At 39.4% G+C, this 18,752-nt stretch overlaps 2 protein-coding genes across 4 annotated transcripts in view; both read left to right on the plus strand.

The window, feature by feature from the left end:
• Window positions 1–3,166: 3,166 nt before the first annotated feature.
• LOC122648482 (reticulon-like protein B11) lies at window positions 3,167–11,549 on the plus strand. 2 transcript variants are annotated; one of them, XM_043841688.1, is made up of 6 exons: window positions 3,167–3,467; window positions 3,701–3,881; window positions 4,033–4,174; window positions 4,311–4,380; window positions 4,503–4,673; window positions 11,274–11,549. In XM_043841688.1, the coding sequence occupies exons 1-5, from the start codon at window positions 3,371–3,373 to the stop codon at window positions 4,667–4,669; spliced, it is 657 nt and encodes a 218-aa protein (XP_043697623.1). In that variant the 5' UTR covers window positions 3,167–3,370; the 3' UTR covers window positions 4,670–4,673; window positions 11,274–11,549. The 2 variants fall into 2 exon arrangements, with proteins under 2 accessions (XP_043697623.1, XP_043697624.1); XM_043841689.1 differs by having other exon boundaries at window positions 4,503–4,668.
• Window positions 11,550–13,256: 1,707 nt separating this feature from the next.
• The window catches only part of LOC122639195 (asparagine synthetase [glutamine-hydrolyzing] 2-like), a 35,803-nt gene continuing 30,307 nt past the window's right edge, over window positions 13,257–18,752 (plus strand). For both annotated transcript variants that reach the window (XR_006329487.1, XM_043832023.1), the window contains exons 1-5: window positions 13,257–13,443; window positions 14,094–14,232; window positions 16,096–16,191; window positions 16,461–16,602; window positions 18,614–18,709. Coding sequence is in view for 1 of the 2 variants with exons in the window: in XM_043832023.1 (XP_043687958.1) it covers window positions 13,364–13,443; window positions 14,094–14,232; window positions 16,096–16,191; window positions 16,461–16,602; window positions 18,614–18,709 (553 nt within the window). In the remaining variant the exon portion in view is untranslated. The remainder of the gene's footprint in view (window positions 13,444–14,093; window positions 14,233–16,095; window positions 16,192–16,460; window positions 16,603–18,613; window positions 18,710–18,752) is intronic.

Consider the following 18,752-nt stretch of genomic DNA (forward strand, 5'->3'; position numbering starts at 1 on the left):
AAACGAAGTCAGAGTTTGAGAGACATACAAAATAAGAGAACAGGCAGTCCATGGCCAGGTTTTATGGTTAGTATCATCAAACCAGTGACCAACCTCAAGGGAAACCCCATTTGCATTGCCTCCTGTAATCCCTGCCTGATTCTTGGATTGCTGTCTCTTCCCTACATCCTGTAGTCACCCCTGAATCGTTATCCTCTTCTGTTATAGTTCGGTGTTGTACTGCATCGTGCGGTGTTACAGAGGCCATGTGACACAGTGAGCCCCACATAGTGCACATGGCCTCTGCAACCGCCGCATGATGCGTTATAGCACCGTGCTGTAACAGGAGAGGATAAAAATTCAATCATCCCTATGAAATGAAAAATCCCACCCGTGTTGGCTGCTTTCATGCATACTCTCGTTAGCCCCCACATTAATGCAGGAGCCATGCAGTCGGGCAGCGATCCTCCTCCCACTAACTAATTCCTTGGTTCACATTTTAGTAAAACAAGATGTGCATAACCTCCCCGGCTTACATGTCAAGTCTCAATTGGCAGCGGTCTAAAGCAGATTCAAACTTGTCGCCTGGTCTAGCAAACCATTGGGGATTCGACTCATGGTCTGGCGTCTGCGTACCTGTTACGGTTTTGAATTGTTGAACACAATCTCTTGTTGTTAACAAAAAATTTTATGAAATGATCACCCAATTTATATGGAAATATGAAATTTAGTTCTATTTGACTTCGATGGATCCCTTAGTTTAAAAATTGGGATCGGATCGGCTAGATTGGCCGATTCTTTTCAATTCCAAAATCTAGGATTAACCCAATTTGAGACCAATTCCCGTATTGGCCGGAACATATCCGGATCTCAATTCCGGTTTATGGTATATGACATGCTTGAAAGAGCACCTCACACTTTTGTGTTTTTTGGGTGGGGGAGGGGGGATAGGGTTAGATCCAAGAATGCGCATAAACTATCGGTTCAAAAATTGGAATCGGATCGGTTGAAATAGCCGATTCAAATTGGAATTGGCTGTGCCCAATCTTGATATTGACCAACTCGACATTGTCGATTCATTATCCAAAACCCTAGAATCGTTGAGTTTTCAAATCGGAGGACGGATTTTTTGGGTTTTTAGGAACTGATCCCATATCCATGTACTGAAACACATTTTTGTTTATATGTGGTACGGTATACACTAAATTAAGATCTTAAGTAACAAGGAAGGCCTCTTACCAAAAAAATAACAAGGAAGGCTTAAGTGCCTGAGTGCCTGAAAAAGACCCATTGGGGTTGAGCTGAGATTTTCAGACCCAAGTGCCAGGTGCTGCCCGGTCATCGGATGCACGCTGGCTGCACTAGTGCGTTGGAGAGGATCTGGGTCCAACTTATGTGAGCTTGTTTATGTGCCTAAGCATATGTTTTGTATAGGGATGTAAAAAATAAGACCGGATCAAATGAATCGGTCAAAACCAGTCGATAAAAATAATTTTTATCGGCTTGTTTTAATTTTTTTTAAATTTTAAAAAACAATTAAAAATCCCAAACTAACTAAGATCGATCAAAATGACCATTTGGACTGAAACCTTAAATTTAATAAAATCCCAAAAACTGATAAAATTTTATAGGAAAAAGTTCTTTGTTCGGGAGTGTGGCCTACGCCAGCACTCCCATGAGTCTATCTCTCTCCTCCCATGTGAAAAGACACCTTTGCCCCCTTGTTTTAAGGAGGAGAGAGAGATAAACACAAGGGAGTGCTGGTATAGGCCACACTTTCGTGCAAAAAACTACTTCCCAAATTTTATATTGATGAGGCATAAAACACCCCACCAATCAGAGGCTGCCACGTGGCCGATCTAACCTTAGTCCGAGAACCGAATTGAGCCGAGCTGGAGATCGGGCCGACCCGATCTCCGATAAGTCACCTAACAGAGCCGGACTCGCACAAGTTAGCCGGTGGCTGAGGCCGAGCTCTGAGCCAAGCTCACACAGGTCAGCCGTAAACTCTTGGCCGACTGACTGCCGAGACCAACCTCTCGGGCCGACCTCCCAGGCCGAGGTGACTGCCAAGGCCGACCGACTAGGCCGACCTCCCAGGCCGAGCCCTCCTACACGGAAGCTACCATAGCGCCCCACCGGGGATCGCTGGGCCACGTCAGCGCATCTCGAGAATCACGGGATAAGAATCGAGTCACGATCCCAGCGCGATACGAAGTCACATTCTACATGGACTCTTACCTTAATAAAGAGCCCGGCCCCGAAAATAGCTCTCCACTCCGCCCTACACGAGAAAACCTTCCGAAAGAAGGACTCCTACCATACTAGGGCTCTCCCAACCGCCTCATCTCATCCTCACTCTATAAATACCCAGGTATGGAGTATCATTCCCCATCTTGCTTTTCACTATGCAGTTACGCTGTTGCACTGGTGATCTAACTTTAGCATCGGAGAATCCTAGGCCGGAGCCACACCGGCTCTCTTGTGCTCATCACTTGGTCTTTGCAGGCTCATCCGTGGGCGAACCAAGCATCAGAGGTTTTCACCCGCAACATATATATATATATTTTGGATAAATGTAGGGTACACCGCTAGGGTGCCTAGCATGTGTCACCATCTTTCCTCCCTCTTTGAAAAAAAAAAAAACCCCTTGCTTTTGTGTCGAACCATGTGATTGGTATAAATCGTTAGCTTATTAAAAGCTGGCTGCATGCCCAACCCTCTCCCATGTATCTATCTCTCTCCTCCTTAAAAGAAGGGGGCAGAGTTGTCTTTTCACATGGGGAGGAGAGATAGATTCATGGGGGTGCTGGTGTAGGCCACACTCCCAGAGAACTTTTTCCCCTTTTTATATTTAAAAATAGGATCAGTAATAGACCGAAGGAAACGAGAAAAAATTGAAATCGATCGGTTGATGTGGTTATACAAAACTAAAAAATCAAAACGATCAACAACAAACCAAATAAACCGTTTGACATCCCTAAGATTTGTTAATTGGTTAATCACTTAAATAGTTAAAACCACAAGCTTTTCTCACGTGCAGAACTGCAGATTTGCTGGAAATAAAAAAAAAAAAAAAGAAAAGTACGCGCGCGCGCGTGTTTTTCTAAAAAAATAATATGGAAAAGGAAAAAGTCATTAATGTGAAACGCGAGCCGTCGTAGGAGTTAGGAGATCACCAGATTTTGCCATAGTGGGAACCTGTCGTCTGGTCGTGAACGCACGGTTCTCCCAATAGAGAATCGCCTCACCTTGCAGGAATTGAACCTCTTCCTTTCAATATCAGTTTAGTTTGCTTCAGCTTCAATTCGTTGTTGGCTACTGGTCTTCTCCAGTTCTCCGTCTTCCTCGTTTTTTTTTTCCTGGTACGAAACCCTTACGTGTATCGACTATGGGAGACGGTGATTTAGACTGTCAATCTGTTGGGGAGCAATTTTCATCACAATCTCGCCGGAAATCGATTCATCAAGCTCTTGGCGGTGGCGCAAGTACACACTCCTACCTACCTCCCTCTCTCTCTCTCTCTCTATCCGCGTTTTGTTTGTTTTCTGTGCATTTCCGAAGATCCCGTCTAACTGCTGTCACTACTATATCGGGCATTGCTTTTTCGGGATTGGAAAATTTGTGTTCTGGATCTAATAAGTCATTCTTCTTTTATTCCTCTTTTTCATGTCACAAATTCTTATTGGATTGAATATTGATAGTGTAATGGGTTCTGCAGTTGCTGAGGCGCTATTGTGGAAAAGATGGACTTCAGGGGCTTTTCTGCTTGTGTCTACGACTGCCTTTTGGTTCCTGTTCGAATGGGCTGGATACGGTCTGCTATCATTTGTCGCTAATGTGCTATTGCTTCTGGTTATAATCTTGTTCTTGTGGGCGAAGTCCGCATGTCTCCTCAATAGGTAGTGCGCTTGAAATTTCGGATACATTTTGCTGCTTCTACACACTCTCTCCCCCCCTCTTTTAAATTCTGAAACTATTCAATTTAACCTATTCAAGCTCTTTAGTATTTTGCTTGCTGGGGGTCCTGAACTAACTTGTATCGTGGTTCAGGCCTCTGCCTCCTCTTCCGGATCTGGAAGTCTCCGAGGATTTTGTTGGGAGGGCTGCGGGTGTTGCAAGAGTGTGGGTAAATCGCCTACTGAAAGTTGCCCATGATATCTCTCTTGGAGGAGATGTGAAACTTTTCCTTCAGGTACCTCATTTGGGCCTGCCTCCTACACTCCCCTTTATATTTTAAAACTGCTTTATCTGGAATTAGGATTTTGTTCGTGCATGTCTAGTGAAAATGATTTGGTTTGTTCTGCCTGCAACCGTGGTTGGATTTTTAGGTAATTTTTGGTCTATGGCTGGTTTCTTATATTGGAAGTCTCTTCAGCTTCCTCACTCTTGTCTATATTGGTGAGTTTTTAACGCCCCTTATACCATGTTAGTTTATCCTGTAGTGATTCTTCTGTGTCATTTACGTCTTGATGTGCCCTGAACATTTCTGTGTTGATTCACTTTTGTTGACTTTGCCGCAGGTGCTCTTATATCTCTCACTGTTCCTGCTTTGTATGACAAGTACCAGGATCATGTTGATGACAAGCTGTATAAAGCACTCGAAGTCCTTTCAACACATTACAGGAAAATTGATAACATCTTAAGCAAGATACCCAGACCTGTAAACAAGGAAAAGAAGATTCAATAGTATGGTTGTTCTTCATCTCAAGCACTGATTTTTCTACTTATCATTGATTTTTGCGCATTCAATATATAGAAAAATGACCAGTAAATGTTGATAGGTTAAGTATCCTTTTTTTTTTTTTTTTATTTAAATAATTTGTGTTGATATGGTCTATCTTAAGGTTCTGAAAATTTGTTGTCTCCTTATTGTGGAGGAGGTTATGAACACTTTTTTTTTTAAATGATCATTTTTTCGCTTTCCGATTTTTGCAAGAAGATGATATAAAATCATGGGTCGACATTTCCTGCCCAGTAGTGGAGGCTACACAGGCAGGTGAGAGTCAATCAGCGCCCCTATCGGATCAATCAATAGGGGTGAGGGGCAGAGAGGTCATTTCATGGGGGAGAGGAGAGAGAACGAGAGGGGGCGCTAGCGGAGGATATGCCCCCAGACAGGAAACATAATCCCTAAAAACATATTAGTAAGCCCAGGTAAAATAATGGTTTTCCACCTGTTTCCAACATGTATCCGTAATATAATTTCTACGTCCAACACTCCAACATCCAAAAACCTTACCACTTCAACACTATGTAATGTAGACCACTCACAAGTGATAACCAGTCCACAAGAGGATCACAAACTTCAGGTCCAGCAATAGTAAATACTTCGATTGGTTCTTAGATTTGCAAGAAATTTGAGAACGATAAAATAAAAATAAAAAAAATCACAAAGCTATCACTCACAGTGCAAAGCACAAAGCTATGTTTTTTTTTCTTTCTCGATCTTATTAATCAAATTCGTGTACAAGGTTGTAGCCTCTTACAACTTATATAGAAGACTCAAAAACAGACTCAAACACTAAAAAAGAAAGGTCTAACCCAATCCTTAACTAATAAGGTAACATAAAATGACCAGGAAACTAAAATAATGAAAGAAAAATTACTCAAAACAGGACTCTAACTAAACTAATGGAGTAAATCCCAGGCCCAATAAATTGGCCCATTACTGAGAAAACCCATGGGATCAAAGGCCCGATAAACCCAACCCAAATCTTATTTCCAATAAAATAAGCCCTCTAGGTGAGTTATCTGCATCACTATGAACTTCATTTACGATTTATCCCATTCATGTTTGCTATTTAATGTTTTGTTGATGGACAATGTACTGAAAAAGGCCAAAGCAATTCAAATTCCTAAATGTAATGATAGATAATCACTCAATTTCACATCTCAGAGATCTGGTGTTGCAAAGTACAGGCTTTATATGGTAGCCTAAAGTGGGGCAGGCTTGAGGAGCCACGCTGGCGTACTTACGTTGTGAATTTTTGGTGATAATTATGTTTTTTGTATAAATGCAGTTTCTAATTTGGAATATGAGCGTTACTTTTTAATGTCAAGCTTTTCTTATATTGTGTCTAACCACAAGGGGACCCCTCCGGGTTGGCTCTTAGCATCAAATAGCTAGGAAAAGAACTATTGTAATCTCTCTCAAATTTCCCTTCCCCAACTTGCTTCTAATCACTGTATAATCCTATAATAGTTGAAAGGGGTTAGGTATGGCCCAACCATATTTAGCTTTGTGTGAGCCTCTTCTCTTAGGAAAGGTTAAGGACTAGTGTGGGAGGGATGAATGGTTGAAGAATTAAAGTTCCAGAAAATCAAAGCACTGATTGGAAGAAGGAACAAGCAGCTTTTTAACATATGGGAGGAAACCTAAGTCCTTAAGTTTGATCTCAATTCTTTTGGAACAAGAGTGGGAAAGGCTTTAATTGCAGAAAGTGTACGAAGAATTGACAAGGAATGGAGAAATTATTTAATTTTAGAACTCAAAGCACAAATAGATCAAGTAATGAGATGACAATAAAAAGTACTTTCACTGATTAGCCAATGCTAGAAGACAAAATCATATGCTCAAGGTTGTAATGTGAGTGTCGGTTTTGAGAATATGCTGGCTAATGAGAGGATCTCTAGAAATTGTCACGAAAATTTGTATTATTCCCTCTCCTAGAGATGTGTCAAGGTATTAGATTGAAGCAAAGAACCATTTCTGGAGAGCAGCTGGTGTTGTTGGAAACTTGGAGAGCTTACTTTTAAAAAAAAATAAAAATTTATTCTTTATGATTTTGAGGGAGTGGTTAAACAAGTCCTCATGAACTAATGAGAAATTGAAAATCCCCAAGGAATTACGGGAGAGGGCATCGATGGCACCAGAAATAAAGGGAGAAACGCTATCACTTACGAAGAAATCTGGCTTTTCTCATAAAAAATATCTAGAATAATAATGCTTGTGACCAGCATAGATTATGGCTAATGTGTTTCCAGGGCACGTGAGGGTGGTTTTGGAGTTTGTAGTCTCTTTTTCTTATGGTGTATTTGTGAAGAAAAGAAGTATTAGATGGTACTATTCGGGCCATTCAATGTGTGTAGGACATTAGGATCAAAGCGGAAAGAAGTATTATGATTAATATGGACTTGGAAAGACCCTATGATAATGTTTTCCAGTAGTTTGTCAACTACGCACAAGTGGAGAAGGGTTTTCAGAATAGATGGAAGGGATGGATTTTAGGTAGGTTTGGGAGGATTTCATTCAAAATCTGAAAGATTTTTTAAGTTGTTTCTGACAAATTGTTAGGCTTAAGAAAAATTCAAGGTGGCAGGTATTAGATGTAATGTTATATAGTTATCTGCTTTAAGAATTGCATACCTGTATGCAATTCATCAGATTGGAAAATTTACCTCCTTTACATAGCGTGTATGATCTTGGTGAGCAGTCTTACTCTTATCTTTTTTAATATCCAAAAAAGACTCCAAAATGGTACCAAATGACTATTAGAAAAGAAATCAAGAATTAGTGGTGGGTGTCTGATGGAAATTTTGCCAATGATTATGGAGGATTGTATGATTACAGGTTTATCAATCCTTGGAATTGGAACTTTTAGATGATGTAGTTGTTTCCCTTAACATGTTGCCTCACCCATTTGGTATTTTGTGTGGCAGTTTATTGTTTCTCTTTTCTTTCTTTTTTTTTTTTTGGGGGGGGGGGGGGCGGGGGAGAGGGGGAGTGAGATATTTCACACTTATAAAGATGTTCTTCTAGAATGAGGCAGGTGCAACTGTATAGCTGTCCTTAAGTGCATTTTTGGGGGAGCTTCTGGGGTGGCTTCTCCGAAGCAATCTTTTTTTGGGGCTTATGAGGATTTCAAAACGAATGGCCAACAAAAAGGATTAACATTTGGAATCTTTACCCCATAAGCCCGAGGAGCTGCCCCCCCCCCTCGCCCCTCATGGGCTTCTAGCACTTCAGGCATTAAGATTCCAATATGGTTTAATTTGGTTGGCCGCATGTTGTAAACTTGAGAAGCTGGCTTTTGGAAGCCAGAAGCTGTCAAGCTGAAGCTAGGTAAGGTTACATAATTGTGTCTTAAGAATATGCATTCTTACTATGACCTATTATCCTAGGTAACGTAATCCTGCCAACTTTCATGAACAAATTATTTTTTGTATATGACAACATTTAAGAATGTTACCTTGTCCTGGACCTAGAAAAATCTTATGATAGAGTCCCTAGAGAGTTAATTTGGCAAGTGCTAGAGAAGAGAAGTGTTTAAAGTAAATATGTGGATATAATTAAAGATATGTATAATGTTGTGGTGACTAGTGTAAGAACTGTGGGGGATCAAGGTAGTGAATTCGCAATTTCAATTGGACTACATCAAGGATCAACTTTAAGCCCTTATTTGTTTGCTCTTATCATGTATGATTTAATTAGAGACATTCAAGATGAGGTTCTTTAGTGTGTGTGCTTTTTGTTGGTGATATTGTTTTGGTAGATGAGACAAAAGCATGGATTAATGCCAAGTTGGAGTTATGGAGATCAACCTTGGAATCAAAATGTTTTAAAATAAGTAGAATGAAGACGGAGTAACTAGGATGGATAATGAGGTGGTAAAAATTGATGAGAGGGAGATTCCGTAAAGTGATTATTTTAGGTATTTGGGGATCAATTATTATTATAAATAAAAAGGTGATATAGAGGATAATGTTTTGCAGAGAATTAAAATAGGATGGTGTTGTGCGATCGACGTATTCCTTTAAAACTTAAAGGAAAATGTTGTAGGACAGTCATACGACCAGCTATGATGTATGGTACAGAATGTTGGGCAGTTAAGAAGCATTGAGATAAACTCAGTGTAGCTGAGATGAGGTTGTTGAAATGCATGTGTGGCAAAAGTGCAAAACTAGGAAGTATAAAGTAAGGAATGATCAAATTAGAGCTGATTTGGGAGTAGCTCCGATACATGATAAGCTACGAGAAATTCGATTTTGGTGTCATGGTCATGTTCTACGGAGGCCTTTGGATGCTCCAGTACAGAGGAGTGATTTGATTCAGATTAAAGGAGCTAAAAGAGCTAGGGCAGACCTAAAATGACTCTAGGAGAAGTGGTGAGGAAAGACATGCATAGCTTAGGCCTTGTATCAAGTATGGCCAGGAATAGAGCTGATTGGAAGGTAATGATCCATGTAGCTGACCCCATTTAGTTGGGGTACGGTTGAGTTGTTGTTGTTGTACCCTGTCCTGGACCTATGTTCTATTGCTAGCATGGTAATTACTAGGTCAAATTGTTTTTTTTTACTTGGATGGATAATGTATTGGTTATTTGGTTGTAGATACCCGAAGTGTAGGGTGGCGTTCTTTATAACGAATCATGTTTGAATGGTGCTAGATGGTCTTCTTGTCTGGGCAATCAAATAAAAAAGAGCCATTACCTAGTGCTGGTCCTGCTTATGTGGGTTGAAGGAGTGAATTTGGAGTTGGTCCTAACCTTAGGCATTTTTGCGCAAAGTGGCTGCCCTCTAGACTCGAACCTGGGCATTTGCTCTTGACAGCCCGAATCTTTTACCATTGCTCTAAGCAATGGCCAGCCTTTGTATTTTAGCGCTTCTTATTTAGAAACTATGCTCATACTGGGTTTATGAGCCCATGTGACAGAAACTTTATATCTTTTTCAGGGTTAAAAATAAACCATATTTGTGTTGATGTAAGATTTGCGTGATTGGGAACTAGAGCATTATCTAGTTTATCGGAGATTCTCTCTGACCCTTCACCTTGCTTCATCGATATGAAGTTCTGATTCTCTCACCTGAAGTTGAATAAGCCAGATGTGCAAAGAGTGTCTGTGAGACCCTTCAAGGGAAAGGGATTGAATGTTTTGGCATGCAGTATTCTCATTGCAGGATTAGTCGGTATTAAAATTGCTTAGAGCCTGCCAAGGGCATCTTTAGAAACCCCAGACTTGTTAGGCTCTTGCCAAAGGAAATCTGTGGCTGATTACTGCGCTAAACAAATTTAATCATCATAGCAAATTTTCCTGGTATCAATGTGATCATGCATTGAATAAATTGATCAGAAACAGAAACTGGAGCAAACTAGAGTTTTTCTGGTTTTGGAGATACCTGATCCTGTCATTAATAGTGTGGGACTGTTCTGGAGGCAGCTCCAATGCCTTTCAATTGAGTAGACCACTTTGCTCACATTAAGACCTCTAACCCCTGGTCTCAACTAGGCCCAAGCGATTCATTGTGAACTTATCAATAAGCTTTCAACTTTAAGATGCTTCACATTTGTCAATGTCCCTGATATTCCAAGCCCCAAGTCTAATCATGGAGGGGGCTTGGTTAGGGGAGCGGCAAGGCTATTGCTTGCTTCCATAGCTAGGAGTCCATGCTTCAGGGTGAGGAGCATGGAGCTCTTGCATTTCCAATGGAGAAAAGGGGCTCAGTACTTGTTGGAGCATAAAGCAGGCTTGCTGGAGTCCTTTCTCACTTCACATTAGATTTAAGGATGCCAAACCTGTTATCGCCTTCTAATATAGGCAAGAACCAGAGCCTAGCTGCCATGACCACCATGAGAATGCAGGTTCAATTTCTCATATGCATTGATCCAAAGCCCATCCTGGGGAACTGAACCTATTCTTTACATAGATATACATCTTTGCTTGAGTATTGACTGCTAATACTTGTTACACTTGTCGCTAGTAAGAGAAAAGCTGAAACAATTATGTTGGACTTCACTGTTGAATGTAGAAATTCTCATCTAGAACCTAGTTGAAGTGTATCAAAATAAATTGTGTTATTGTGGGAACTGCTAACATCCCCTCCCCCTCCCCTGTGAAAAAAAAAATTAAAAAAACTATGCAAGTGGATCTCTAAAAGAATTAGTTTTGGCTGAGAAATTTGTTTTGCTTGTATTAGGGAATAGAGATGTCTCTTGCAGTAGGTGAAAATGATAGAGACGTCTCTTACAGTAAGTGAGAATGTATATAGGCAAATCATCTAGACTAGCAACTGGCAACCCACTGTTTTCTTCTCGGAGATGGACATACAGAAAAAAACATTCTAAAATTGGTTTGCTTGCTTTACTTCTATTTCCTGCTAGTGACATTCTTCATGTTAAAGGTGTTTATCTGCTCGTGAATTCACACGACTACTTGTTTTAACCCTTCTCAGTGATGTTGGTCATTGTAAATTATTTCAGTTACCTGTATTTAGATTCTGATGCTTGTGTTGCTGGCTGCGTCTATCTGTCAGTTATTACAGGATATAGTTAACTAATAAGTAAAACATTTCAGGTTCTTGTTAGCTGGGATGCCACGTGGTTTTATCCCCTTCTTGCCGGTACAGCATACCTTTAACAACATGAGTCATCGTTCATCAACTCATATTCTGTGGGAGAAATCTTGTTTGCCTGATACTGGTTCATCTAGAATCTTGATGTAATGATTTAACTAGTAGTTGATTTTTTTTTGGTTGGTTTTAATTTCTTCCACAGAATGAAGAAATTGTTTTTCCCCCAATTTTTGTGTTACGAAACTATATTGTTTGTGCATATATTTAATCCCTCTTATCTGTTTCACTTACTCCCTTTCTTAAGCTTTTATTAAGTCATATTGATGCATAAGTGCTCTGCTGCAACCATTTTAGTCATTAATGCAAAATGAAACTTAGAGCAGTTGGAGGGGGAGTATTGTACCCTTGGTTCTTTGGCTGGATTTAGTATTCTTGATTATATTTTTTAATGTGGACAAAAACATGATTTTGGTACTCTTTAACACACACAAAAAAAATAAAAAAATAAAAAAAATCACATCTGTAAGAATATATTTTGATCATGTCTTTCTAGGCTCAATCAAGTTCTTACCTAGAAATTCCAGAAAGAGACTAAAATGAGCAAATATCCTATGGAAGAGGGTTCTATGAGCAAGCGGCATAGAGGAGGGTAGCAAAGTTATTCATATCTGCAAAAAAAATCCTCTCCAGTGTTAGTGAGTGCAGCATGCATTGAACGGCTGGAGCTGTCCTTGGTGTGCGTGCTGAACAGCTCAGCCGTCCGATGCACGCAACACTCACTGGTGCCCTGGAGAGGATCCGGAGTGCCGGATTCGTGCTAGCATATTCTCATACCCTATTCTTCCTTACGTTCGAGAGTGTTCGCCCTGTGATTAGACACATGGGGAAACCACTTGCATTCCCACTTGTGACCATGGATCTGGGTGAGGAACATGAGGTCTTGAACTCGAAACCTCCTGGGTGTTAGGATCTATTGCATTAGCCTCAAGCTGGCTACCGTAGTAGCAATCCTATATGACTATACATCATCATTTCATTCATCAATTAGAAGTTGAGAACGTGAGCAGTTAAATTTACTATGGGCTCAGACATGGTTTTAGTGCTAGGTATCGGATCAGGTATTGGTCATCTTTAAAATTGATACGATATTGATATGGTATCAACATGGATCGGTTGATACGATATGATTCGTATCGAACAATTTTACCCCTGAGTTTCCTTAAAATGGATTTTCTTGACTATTTTACCCCATTTACCTGTACCGTTCCACCGATACGGTATTGGTTACCTTCAAAACGTTCAATATCAGCCGTATTAGGCAATCCAATTTTGACCTCAAATCATGGGGTCATAGCCTGTGTCAATCCAATTTTGGTTTGTTAATATGCCAACCCAAAATCAAACCATTAAAGAGTTTCAGGTTTGGTCCAATCCGTTTTTGGGTTATATGTATGGGAAACTCCTGGGTTTTTTGAGGTTTTGATTTATCATCTAGTTACTATTTAGTCCGATCTCAGTTTTTTTTGATCGGGTTTGGTTGGGCATTTGGTCGATTGATTTGATTTCAATACTTCATAAGACCCAATCCAAAACCAAAACAAAAAAAGATTTGATTCAATTTTAATCTCGGATGAACTGGTCGATTTCGGTCGAACCGAGCGATTTTGGGCTGAATTTGACACCCTTAGCCTTGATACTCGTAGTCGCAGCCATGAGCCACCGGCCCACCATGTGAACCCCTTGGTTGGTAAGAATTTTTGTCTGAAATCTGAATAGTTTACACAAAAACAATTGGCAGCCGAAGCGGACAGAAGTGGGGACCTCTTTGAGCCACGCTTGTCTGGGCGATTCCGGAAAGGTGAAAACACGTAACCCTAGAACAGCAGAATCTTTTCCACTTAAACCAAAAACGAAGCAGAATCTTTTGAATAAGAAAAGAAAAAGATCTCCAACTGTTCAGTTCCGATGGTCATCATAAAACGTTAAATCCACCACCTTCTTTTGCTCACAGACTAGCGCCTCCACCCCAGAAGAAAGGAAAGAACTTCGCTCCACCGTTAGTTAGAGAGAGGGAGAGTGAAAGAGAGAAGCCATGTGTGGAATACTCGCTGTCTTCGGTTGCTCCGACAACTCTCAGACCAAACGAGCCCGAATCATCGAACTATCTCGAAGGTATGTATGCATCATTTATGGAATCGAAACTGTGATTTTGGTTATTGCAGATTTGCAGCATTAACTTACTTTCTGCTAAATCATCGGGATTACTATCATCGTCGTGCCGTTGCTTTGGTAGGGAAGCGTCATTCTTGTTAATTGAAGTTTTAAATTTTGGTCGGTGCTGCTCTGGTCGGAACCTGTTGAAAAATCCGTTGTTAAGTATATGGCCTGAAGGTCGGCTTTTGCCGGAATGGCCTCTGGATTTCATGGTTCTGATGAGAGCTTGCGTTTAGAAATTCTTGTGAATGTAAATACCATTTATATCTGAATCTTTTTTCTGTATGTCTCTTCATTGTGTGTAAATCTTTTCTCTACTTTAGCAGCTTCCTGGATTTGTTATATAATATGAAGTAGCACCGTTTCTGTTCGCTCTGGGACCTGAACGAAGATTATCCCGGTTTAATGAAAATTTCTAACGAGGAGAAATAAGATTCCTTTTCTTCTGATAAATTCCATTCCCAAAGTTAATTAGTTTGGAAGATTTTAATGTGATTCAGGGTGTGAACTCCTGTACTGGCAGTTATGATTGATGCTCTTGGTTTTTGACGAACAGGATAAGAGACATAATTGTTTTTTCGTTGGTTTCCATTCTACCTCAAATGCAGGTTGCGCCACAGAGGTCCTGACTGGAGTGGTTTACATTGTCATGGTGATTGTTATCTTGCTCACCAGAGGTTGGCTATTGTTGATCCTGCTTCAGGAGATCAACCACTATACAATGAAGACAAGACTATTATTGTTACGGTATTCTCTTGTGGTCATGTGGATAATTTATGTCACTGAGGGTTGCTTGCTGTATTATTTTCTAATGCTATCACCTAAAGACCCTAAGTATAAACCTAATTGTATGCCACCGAATTCAGATTTTGATTCTCAACTTGTCTTGACAATGTAAATTCCATCATTATCTTAGTGTTTTTTGCAGTACTGCCCCCCGCCTGGTCAACGAAGGTTTTGTCATATTGTCTGTGGTCATAAGACATTTAGACAAATAATGTATATTTAAATCCTGGAAATTTGTTGCTTGGAGCTTATAATGTGGAATTGGAAGAACAGGATTTGTGTCGCTGACCTAGTAGTTGGGATGTGGCTTTGTTCAGTTCAGTTGTCTTTTTTTTTTTTTTTTATCAGATCAGAGTCTGAGTTGTCTTATATACTCAGTTGATCTCTGTTACCTGGGTATGATAAGGATATAGATTAAGTATGAAAGTGAATACTGGTCATGGGTATGGCTCATTTGAACTGTCCAGGTAAGCATTTGATCCACAGGTGAGTTATTGCTGAATCAAATAACCAACCTGAATTGAGACTGCAATGCTTTTCTTATTTATTTATTGAGACTGCAATCCTTTTCTTATTAATTTTGGGCAAACTCGGAGCTTCATTTCACCTTTTCTTCTATGATATGTTTCCAAGTCGGTTGAATTTTGCTTTGTACCCCTAAATAATAGTAAAATGGACTACTAATAGTGCGGGTGTTTTCTGTCAAGAATTTGGTTTTTTTTGGGGTTAATTAATGATACATGGGTAAAAGAAAATAAAGAACAAGATTGAGGTACACCAAAACAACTAGAAGTACAACCACAAACCCATTGTTATATAAGCCTGAACACTCTGAAATCTGTAAGGAATGACAATCACGATGGAATAGTATCTGGGCCTTACAACCCCATGTTTTGCTAGATAATCTGCCAACTCATTTGCATTCTTTGGATTCCATTGGAAATGAACATGCATTTGAGACGCTAAAAGTTGCATGAATCTAATCAAATAAGAGTAACACTATGGCCCTGCATCATGCATCCCAAATCTGTATCCAATGTATCACCTTGACAAAGTCACCCTCAGTAATGTCTTGATGGAGTCTAAACCTCAACAGCACCTCAATCCCAGTTTTAAATGTCAACAATTATGCTATAGTGGAGTTGCTGTCCCCTATTGAACCTGAGAATACCCAAACCACTGAAGTATCTTCCTGATGGACCCAGATTCTCTAACGAACATCCATCCACATTTAGTTTAGACAAACCTTCAGGTGGATGCTGCCATCTAATGGTGTCTGCCCCTTCCCTTGAAAATATCTAGGGGTTCCAATCTCTAAATAACTGATTGGCTACTATATTTTAAGACGATTTTCTGCCAATGCCCAATTGACAACTCATCTTGATTTTCTCAATTACCTTATCAAGAATTTGAAAATTCACCTGCTTACAGGCAACTGTACATCAGCATTTTACAATCCAAGCTCCAAGCCTCTAAGGGCAGATGTTTCTATGTTTACGTTATAGGAAAGTTGTATATGGATATGGTTTTTAAAAGTTTAGTTAGTATTTTCTTGTTTTCTTATTATTGTGGAAATGTACCGCAACTGCATTGATCAATGCTCTGAGGGTTCTGGCATTCCTAACATTTTACTTCAATATGTCACCAAATAATTAGAGACTTGTCTCATCTCCTACAGATTTTTTCTTTTTGACATTTTTTCTTGACATGATAATCTCTTTGTGCATTCCTTTGCAAAATTTCACTGTTTGAAGTATTTTACTTACCTCTTTGGTTAAATTATATCTTTTTTTATAAGTTTAATTTATAGGTTTATGCCATTAGGTAAATGGGGAGATCTATAACCATATGGATCTGAGAGCAAAGCTAAAGTCTCATGAATTCCGAACAGGAAGCGACTGTGAAGTTATTGCCCATCTTGTAAGTTTTTTTTTTTTTTTTTTCTTTTTCTTTTGCTCTTTTTCTTGTTTGTCAGGAATACCAATTTGGAAGCAAATATTTTTTTTAAAAATGAACGAAATTAACAAAGAAGCAAAAAAAAGGGGAAGTGATGCTTGCTCTTTGCTCCTCATAGTAATTAGTAAGTAAGAAACCCATGAATATATGGTCTTAATTTGAATATAATTGGAATGAAGAATTGGACATGCAGTTGCAATTAGTCAGTTTATCTATCTTTTCACCTGTCACAGTACGAAGAATACGGGGAGGATTTTGTCGACATGTTGGATGGAATGTTCTCCTTTGTCCTTCTTGACACCCGTGACAATAGTTTCATTGCTGCTCGAGATCCTATTGGTATAACCCCCCTATACATGGGTTGGGGTCTTGATGGTATGTGGTGTAACTTGGCCTACTATGTTTCAGAATTTTGATTTGTTATCCTGGAAAATGTCTTGATGCTACTTCTGTATGAATGTTTCTTTAGGATACATTGTTATGTCATATGTGACAGTTTCTGAATTTGAACACTTGTTAGGGATGCCACTTTTGTAAATCTTCAATAAAGGTCAATCACAGCCACTTATTTTTGGGTTGCATTTGTGATCTGCATAAAATGTGATGGTTTCATCTATTGAGTTACCCACCCCAAGTTTAGGGTCTAGGGCCATGGAAATGAGTGCAAATTTCTCCAAAGGATCTTATCTCAACCACTAGAATGGATTGTTCTTTACCTTACACAGACTTTTGGCAGATAATGCCTCAAGTATTGAGATGAAACGTGGCCCTGAGGAACTTATCTGCTATTCAGAGTTTCAAGGATTGGGACCTTTGGGGTTTAAAATCAGGAAAAGTAAGATGTCGGGATAATGTAGAGCTGGATTACGAAGGACCTAGCCCCAGGCAGGATCTTCTTGAATGAAGTTTAATGCTGATTTGATCTTCAAAACACTAGGCAACAATTGAAGAACTTGTTGTAGATCACACAATAAAATTGATTGAAATAGAAATAGAAAAGGATAGGATTGGATCGAGTCTCACTCTCTCCCGGGCCTCTCACCCATAGGTATCTCACTATATAGCACTGCATCTCACAGCCATCTGAGTCTCACAGAATAAAAGAAAAGGCTCAAGCCAATATTTCATTAATCAAATTCGTGTGCAATGCTGACCTCCCTTACAAACTTATATAGAAGACTTAAAAATAGACTTAGATACTAAAAAGGAAAGGCCTAACCCAATCCTTAACTAATAAGGTAATTTAAATTGACTAGGAAAGTGAAATAATAAAGAAAACAGGACTTTGACTAAACTAATGAAGTAAATACCGTTTTCCTACTTTCTACCCATATTTTAGGCTCATTAAATTGGCCAAATACAAAGTAAACCCATGAGATCAAAAGCCCAACATGTATAGAGCTCAATCAAAGTTTATTTCAATAAAATAAGCACTTTAGATGACTTATCTGCATCACAGGAAGGTACAAGGTTGGTCCTTGAACTGATTTGTGGTAGGAGTGGCAACTGATAATAAAAGAATTAGATCCTTTGGGGTTGAGAGTAAAAAGGAAAATTTATAAAAAATCGGGAGGTGTGTAGGGCAAGATAGGGTTTATTCCCTTAGAAATTAAGTGTTAATGAATGGAAAGTAGGAAGTGGAAAACTGGAACTCCTAGATTATTGATTGGTGGAATAATTGCTTGAGTGATGATTGGCAGTTGGTGCCTAGGTTATGCTACTTTTGCAAATATCTCGAATCTATTAGTTGGTTCAAATGGTGTTGGTCTCATTAGTAAGATATATTTTGTGTGATTTAATCAAAAGATCCAAAGTTATGTGTTTTTACCATTTTAGAATATTTTTTTTTTGGGGGGGGGGGGGGGAGGAGATTGTAGTTGGGGGTTTAGATTTGCTTGTACGGATGATCTAAGTCCTTAAATGACTAAAATGTTGCACTACAACTCTATGCTTTGGAATATCTTTGTCGTCATGGTCAGTGGATTGGTCCCAACTTGGCGATTGTTAGATAAGGGTTTGCCAATATCGGATCTACCGTATTCAAACATGACTATAAATGCTTTATCTGATTGTTCAGAAGAAGATTCAGGCTACATGGTCATTGGTCAACATTTTCTATTAAATAGTTAGTGGACTATTTGTATGAGGTCTACTGCTTGATGATATACCATTTTTGCAACTCTTTATTCTCCTTATGCTAGCTGATAGTTCCTCGGCATTTTCATCTTTCCCTTAGATTTGGTGTACTTGATCCATTGTTTACATTTCTGTATGACCAGTGCTAGCTGAATTGATGGTTTGGTCCACAGGACAATTTTCTGTTTCATAATTGATGTCTTGACAGACTGAGGTATTTGAACTTAAAAGGAGCAGCTGTCTTTGCCAGGATCAATTTGGTTTGCATCAGAAATGAAAGCTTTGAGTGACGATTGTGAACGCTTTGTATCCTTCCTTCCAGGGCATATATATTCTAGCAAAAGCGGTATGCTATCTAGTCTGCTGAGCTAATCATATCAAATTATTTG

The sequence above is a fragment of the Telopea speciosissima genome, chromosome 1, assembly GCF_018873765.1.
Source record: "Telopea speciosissima isolate NSW1024214 ecotype Mountain lineage chromosome 1, Tspe_v1, whole genome shotgun sequence".
Lineage (NCBI taxonomy): Eukaryota > Viridiplantae > Streptophyta > Magnoliopsida > Proteales > Proteaceae > Telopea > Telopea speciosissima.

Excerpts from the sequence above, each read along its gene's own strand:
- LOC122648482 (XM_043841688.1), top strand. The coding sequence starts at position 3,371 with ATGGGAGACGGTGATTTAGACTGTCAATCTGTTGGGGAGCAATTTTCA. Across the intron at positions 3,882-4,032 it reads TCCGCATGTCTCCTCAATAG|GCCTCTGCCTCCTCTTCCGG; the intron begins GTAGTGCGCTTG and ends ATCGTGGTTCAG. Across the intron at positions 4,381-4,502 it reads CCTCACTCTTGTCTATATTG|GTGCTCTTATATCTCTCACT; the intron begins GTGAGTTTTTAA and ends ACTTTGCCGCAG.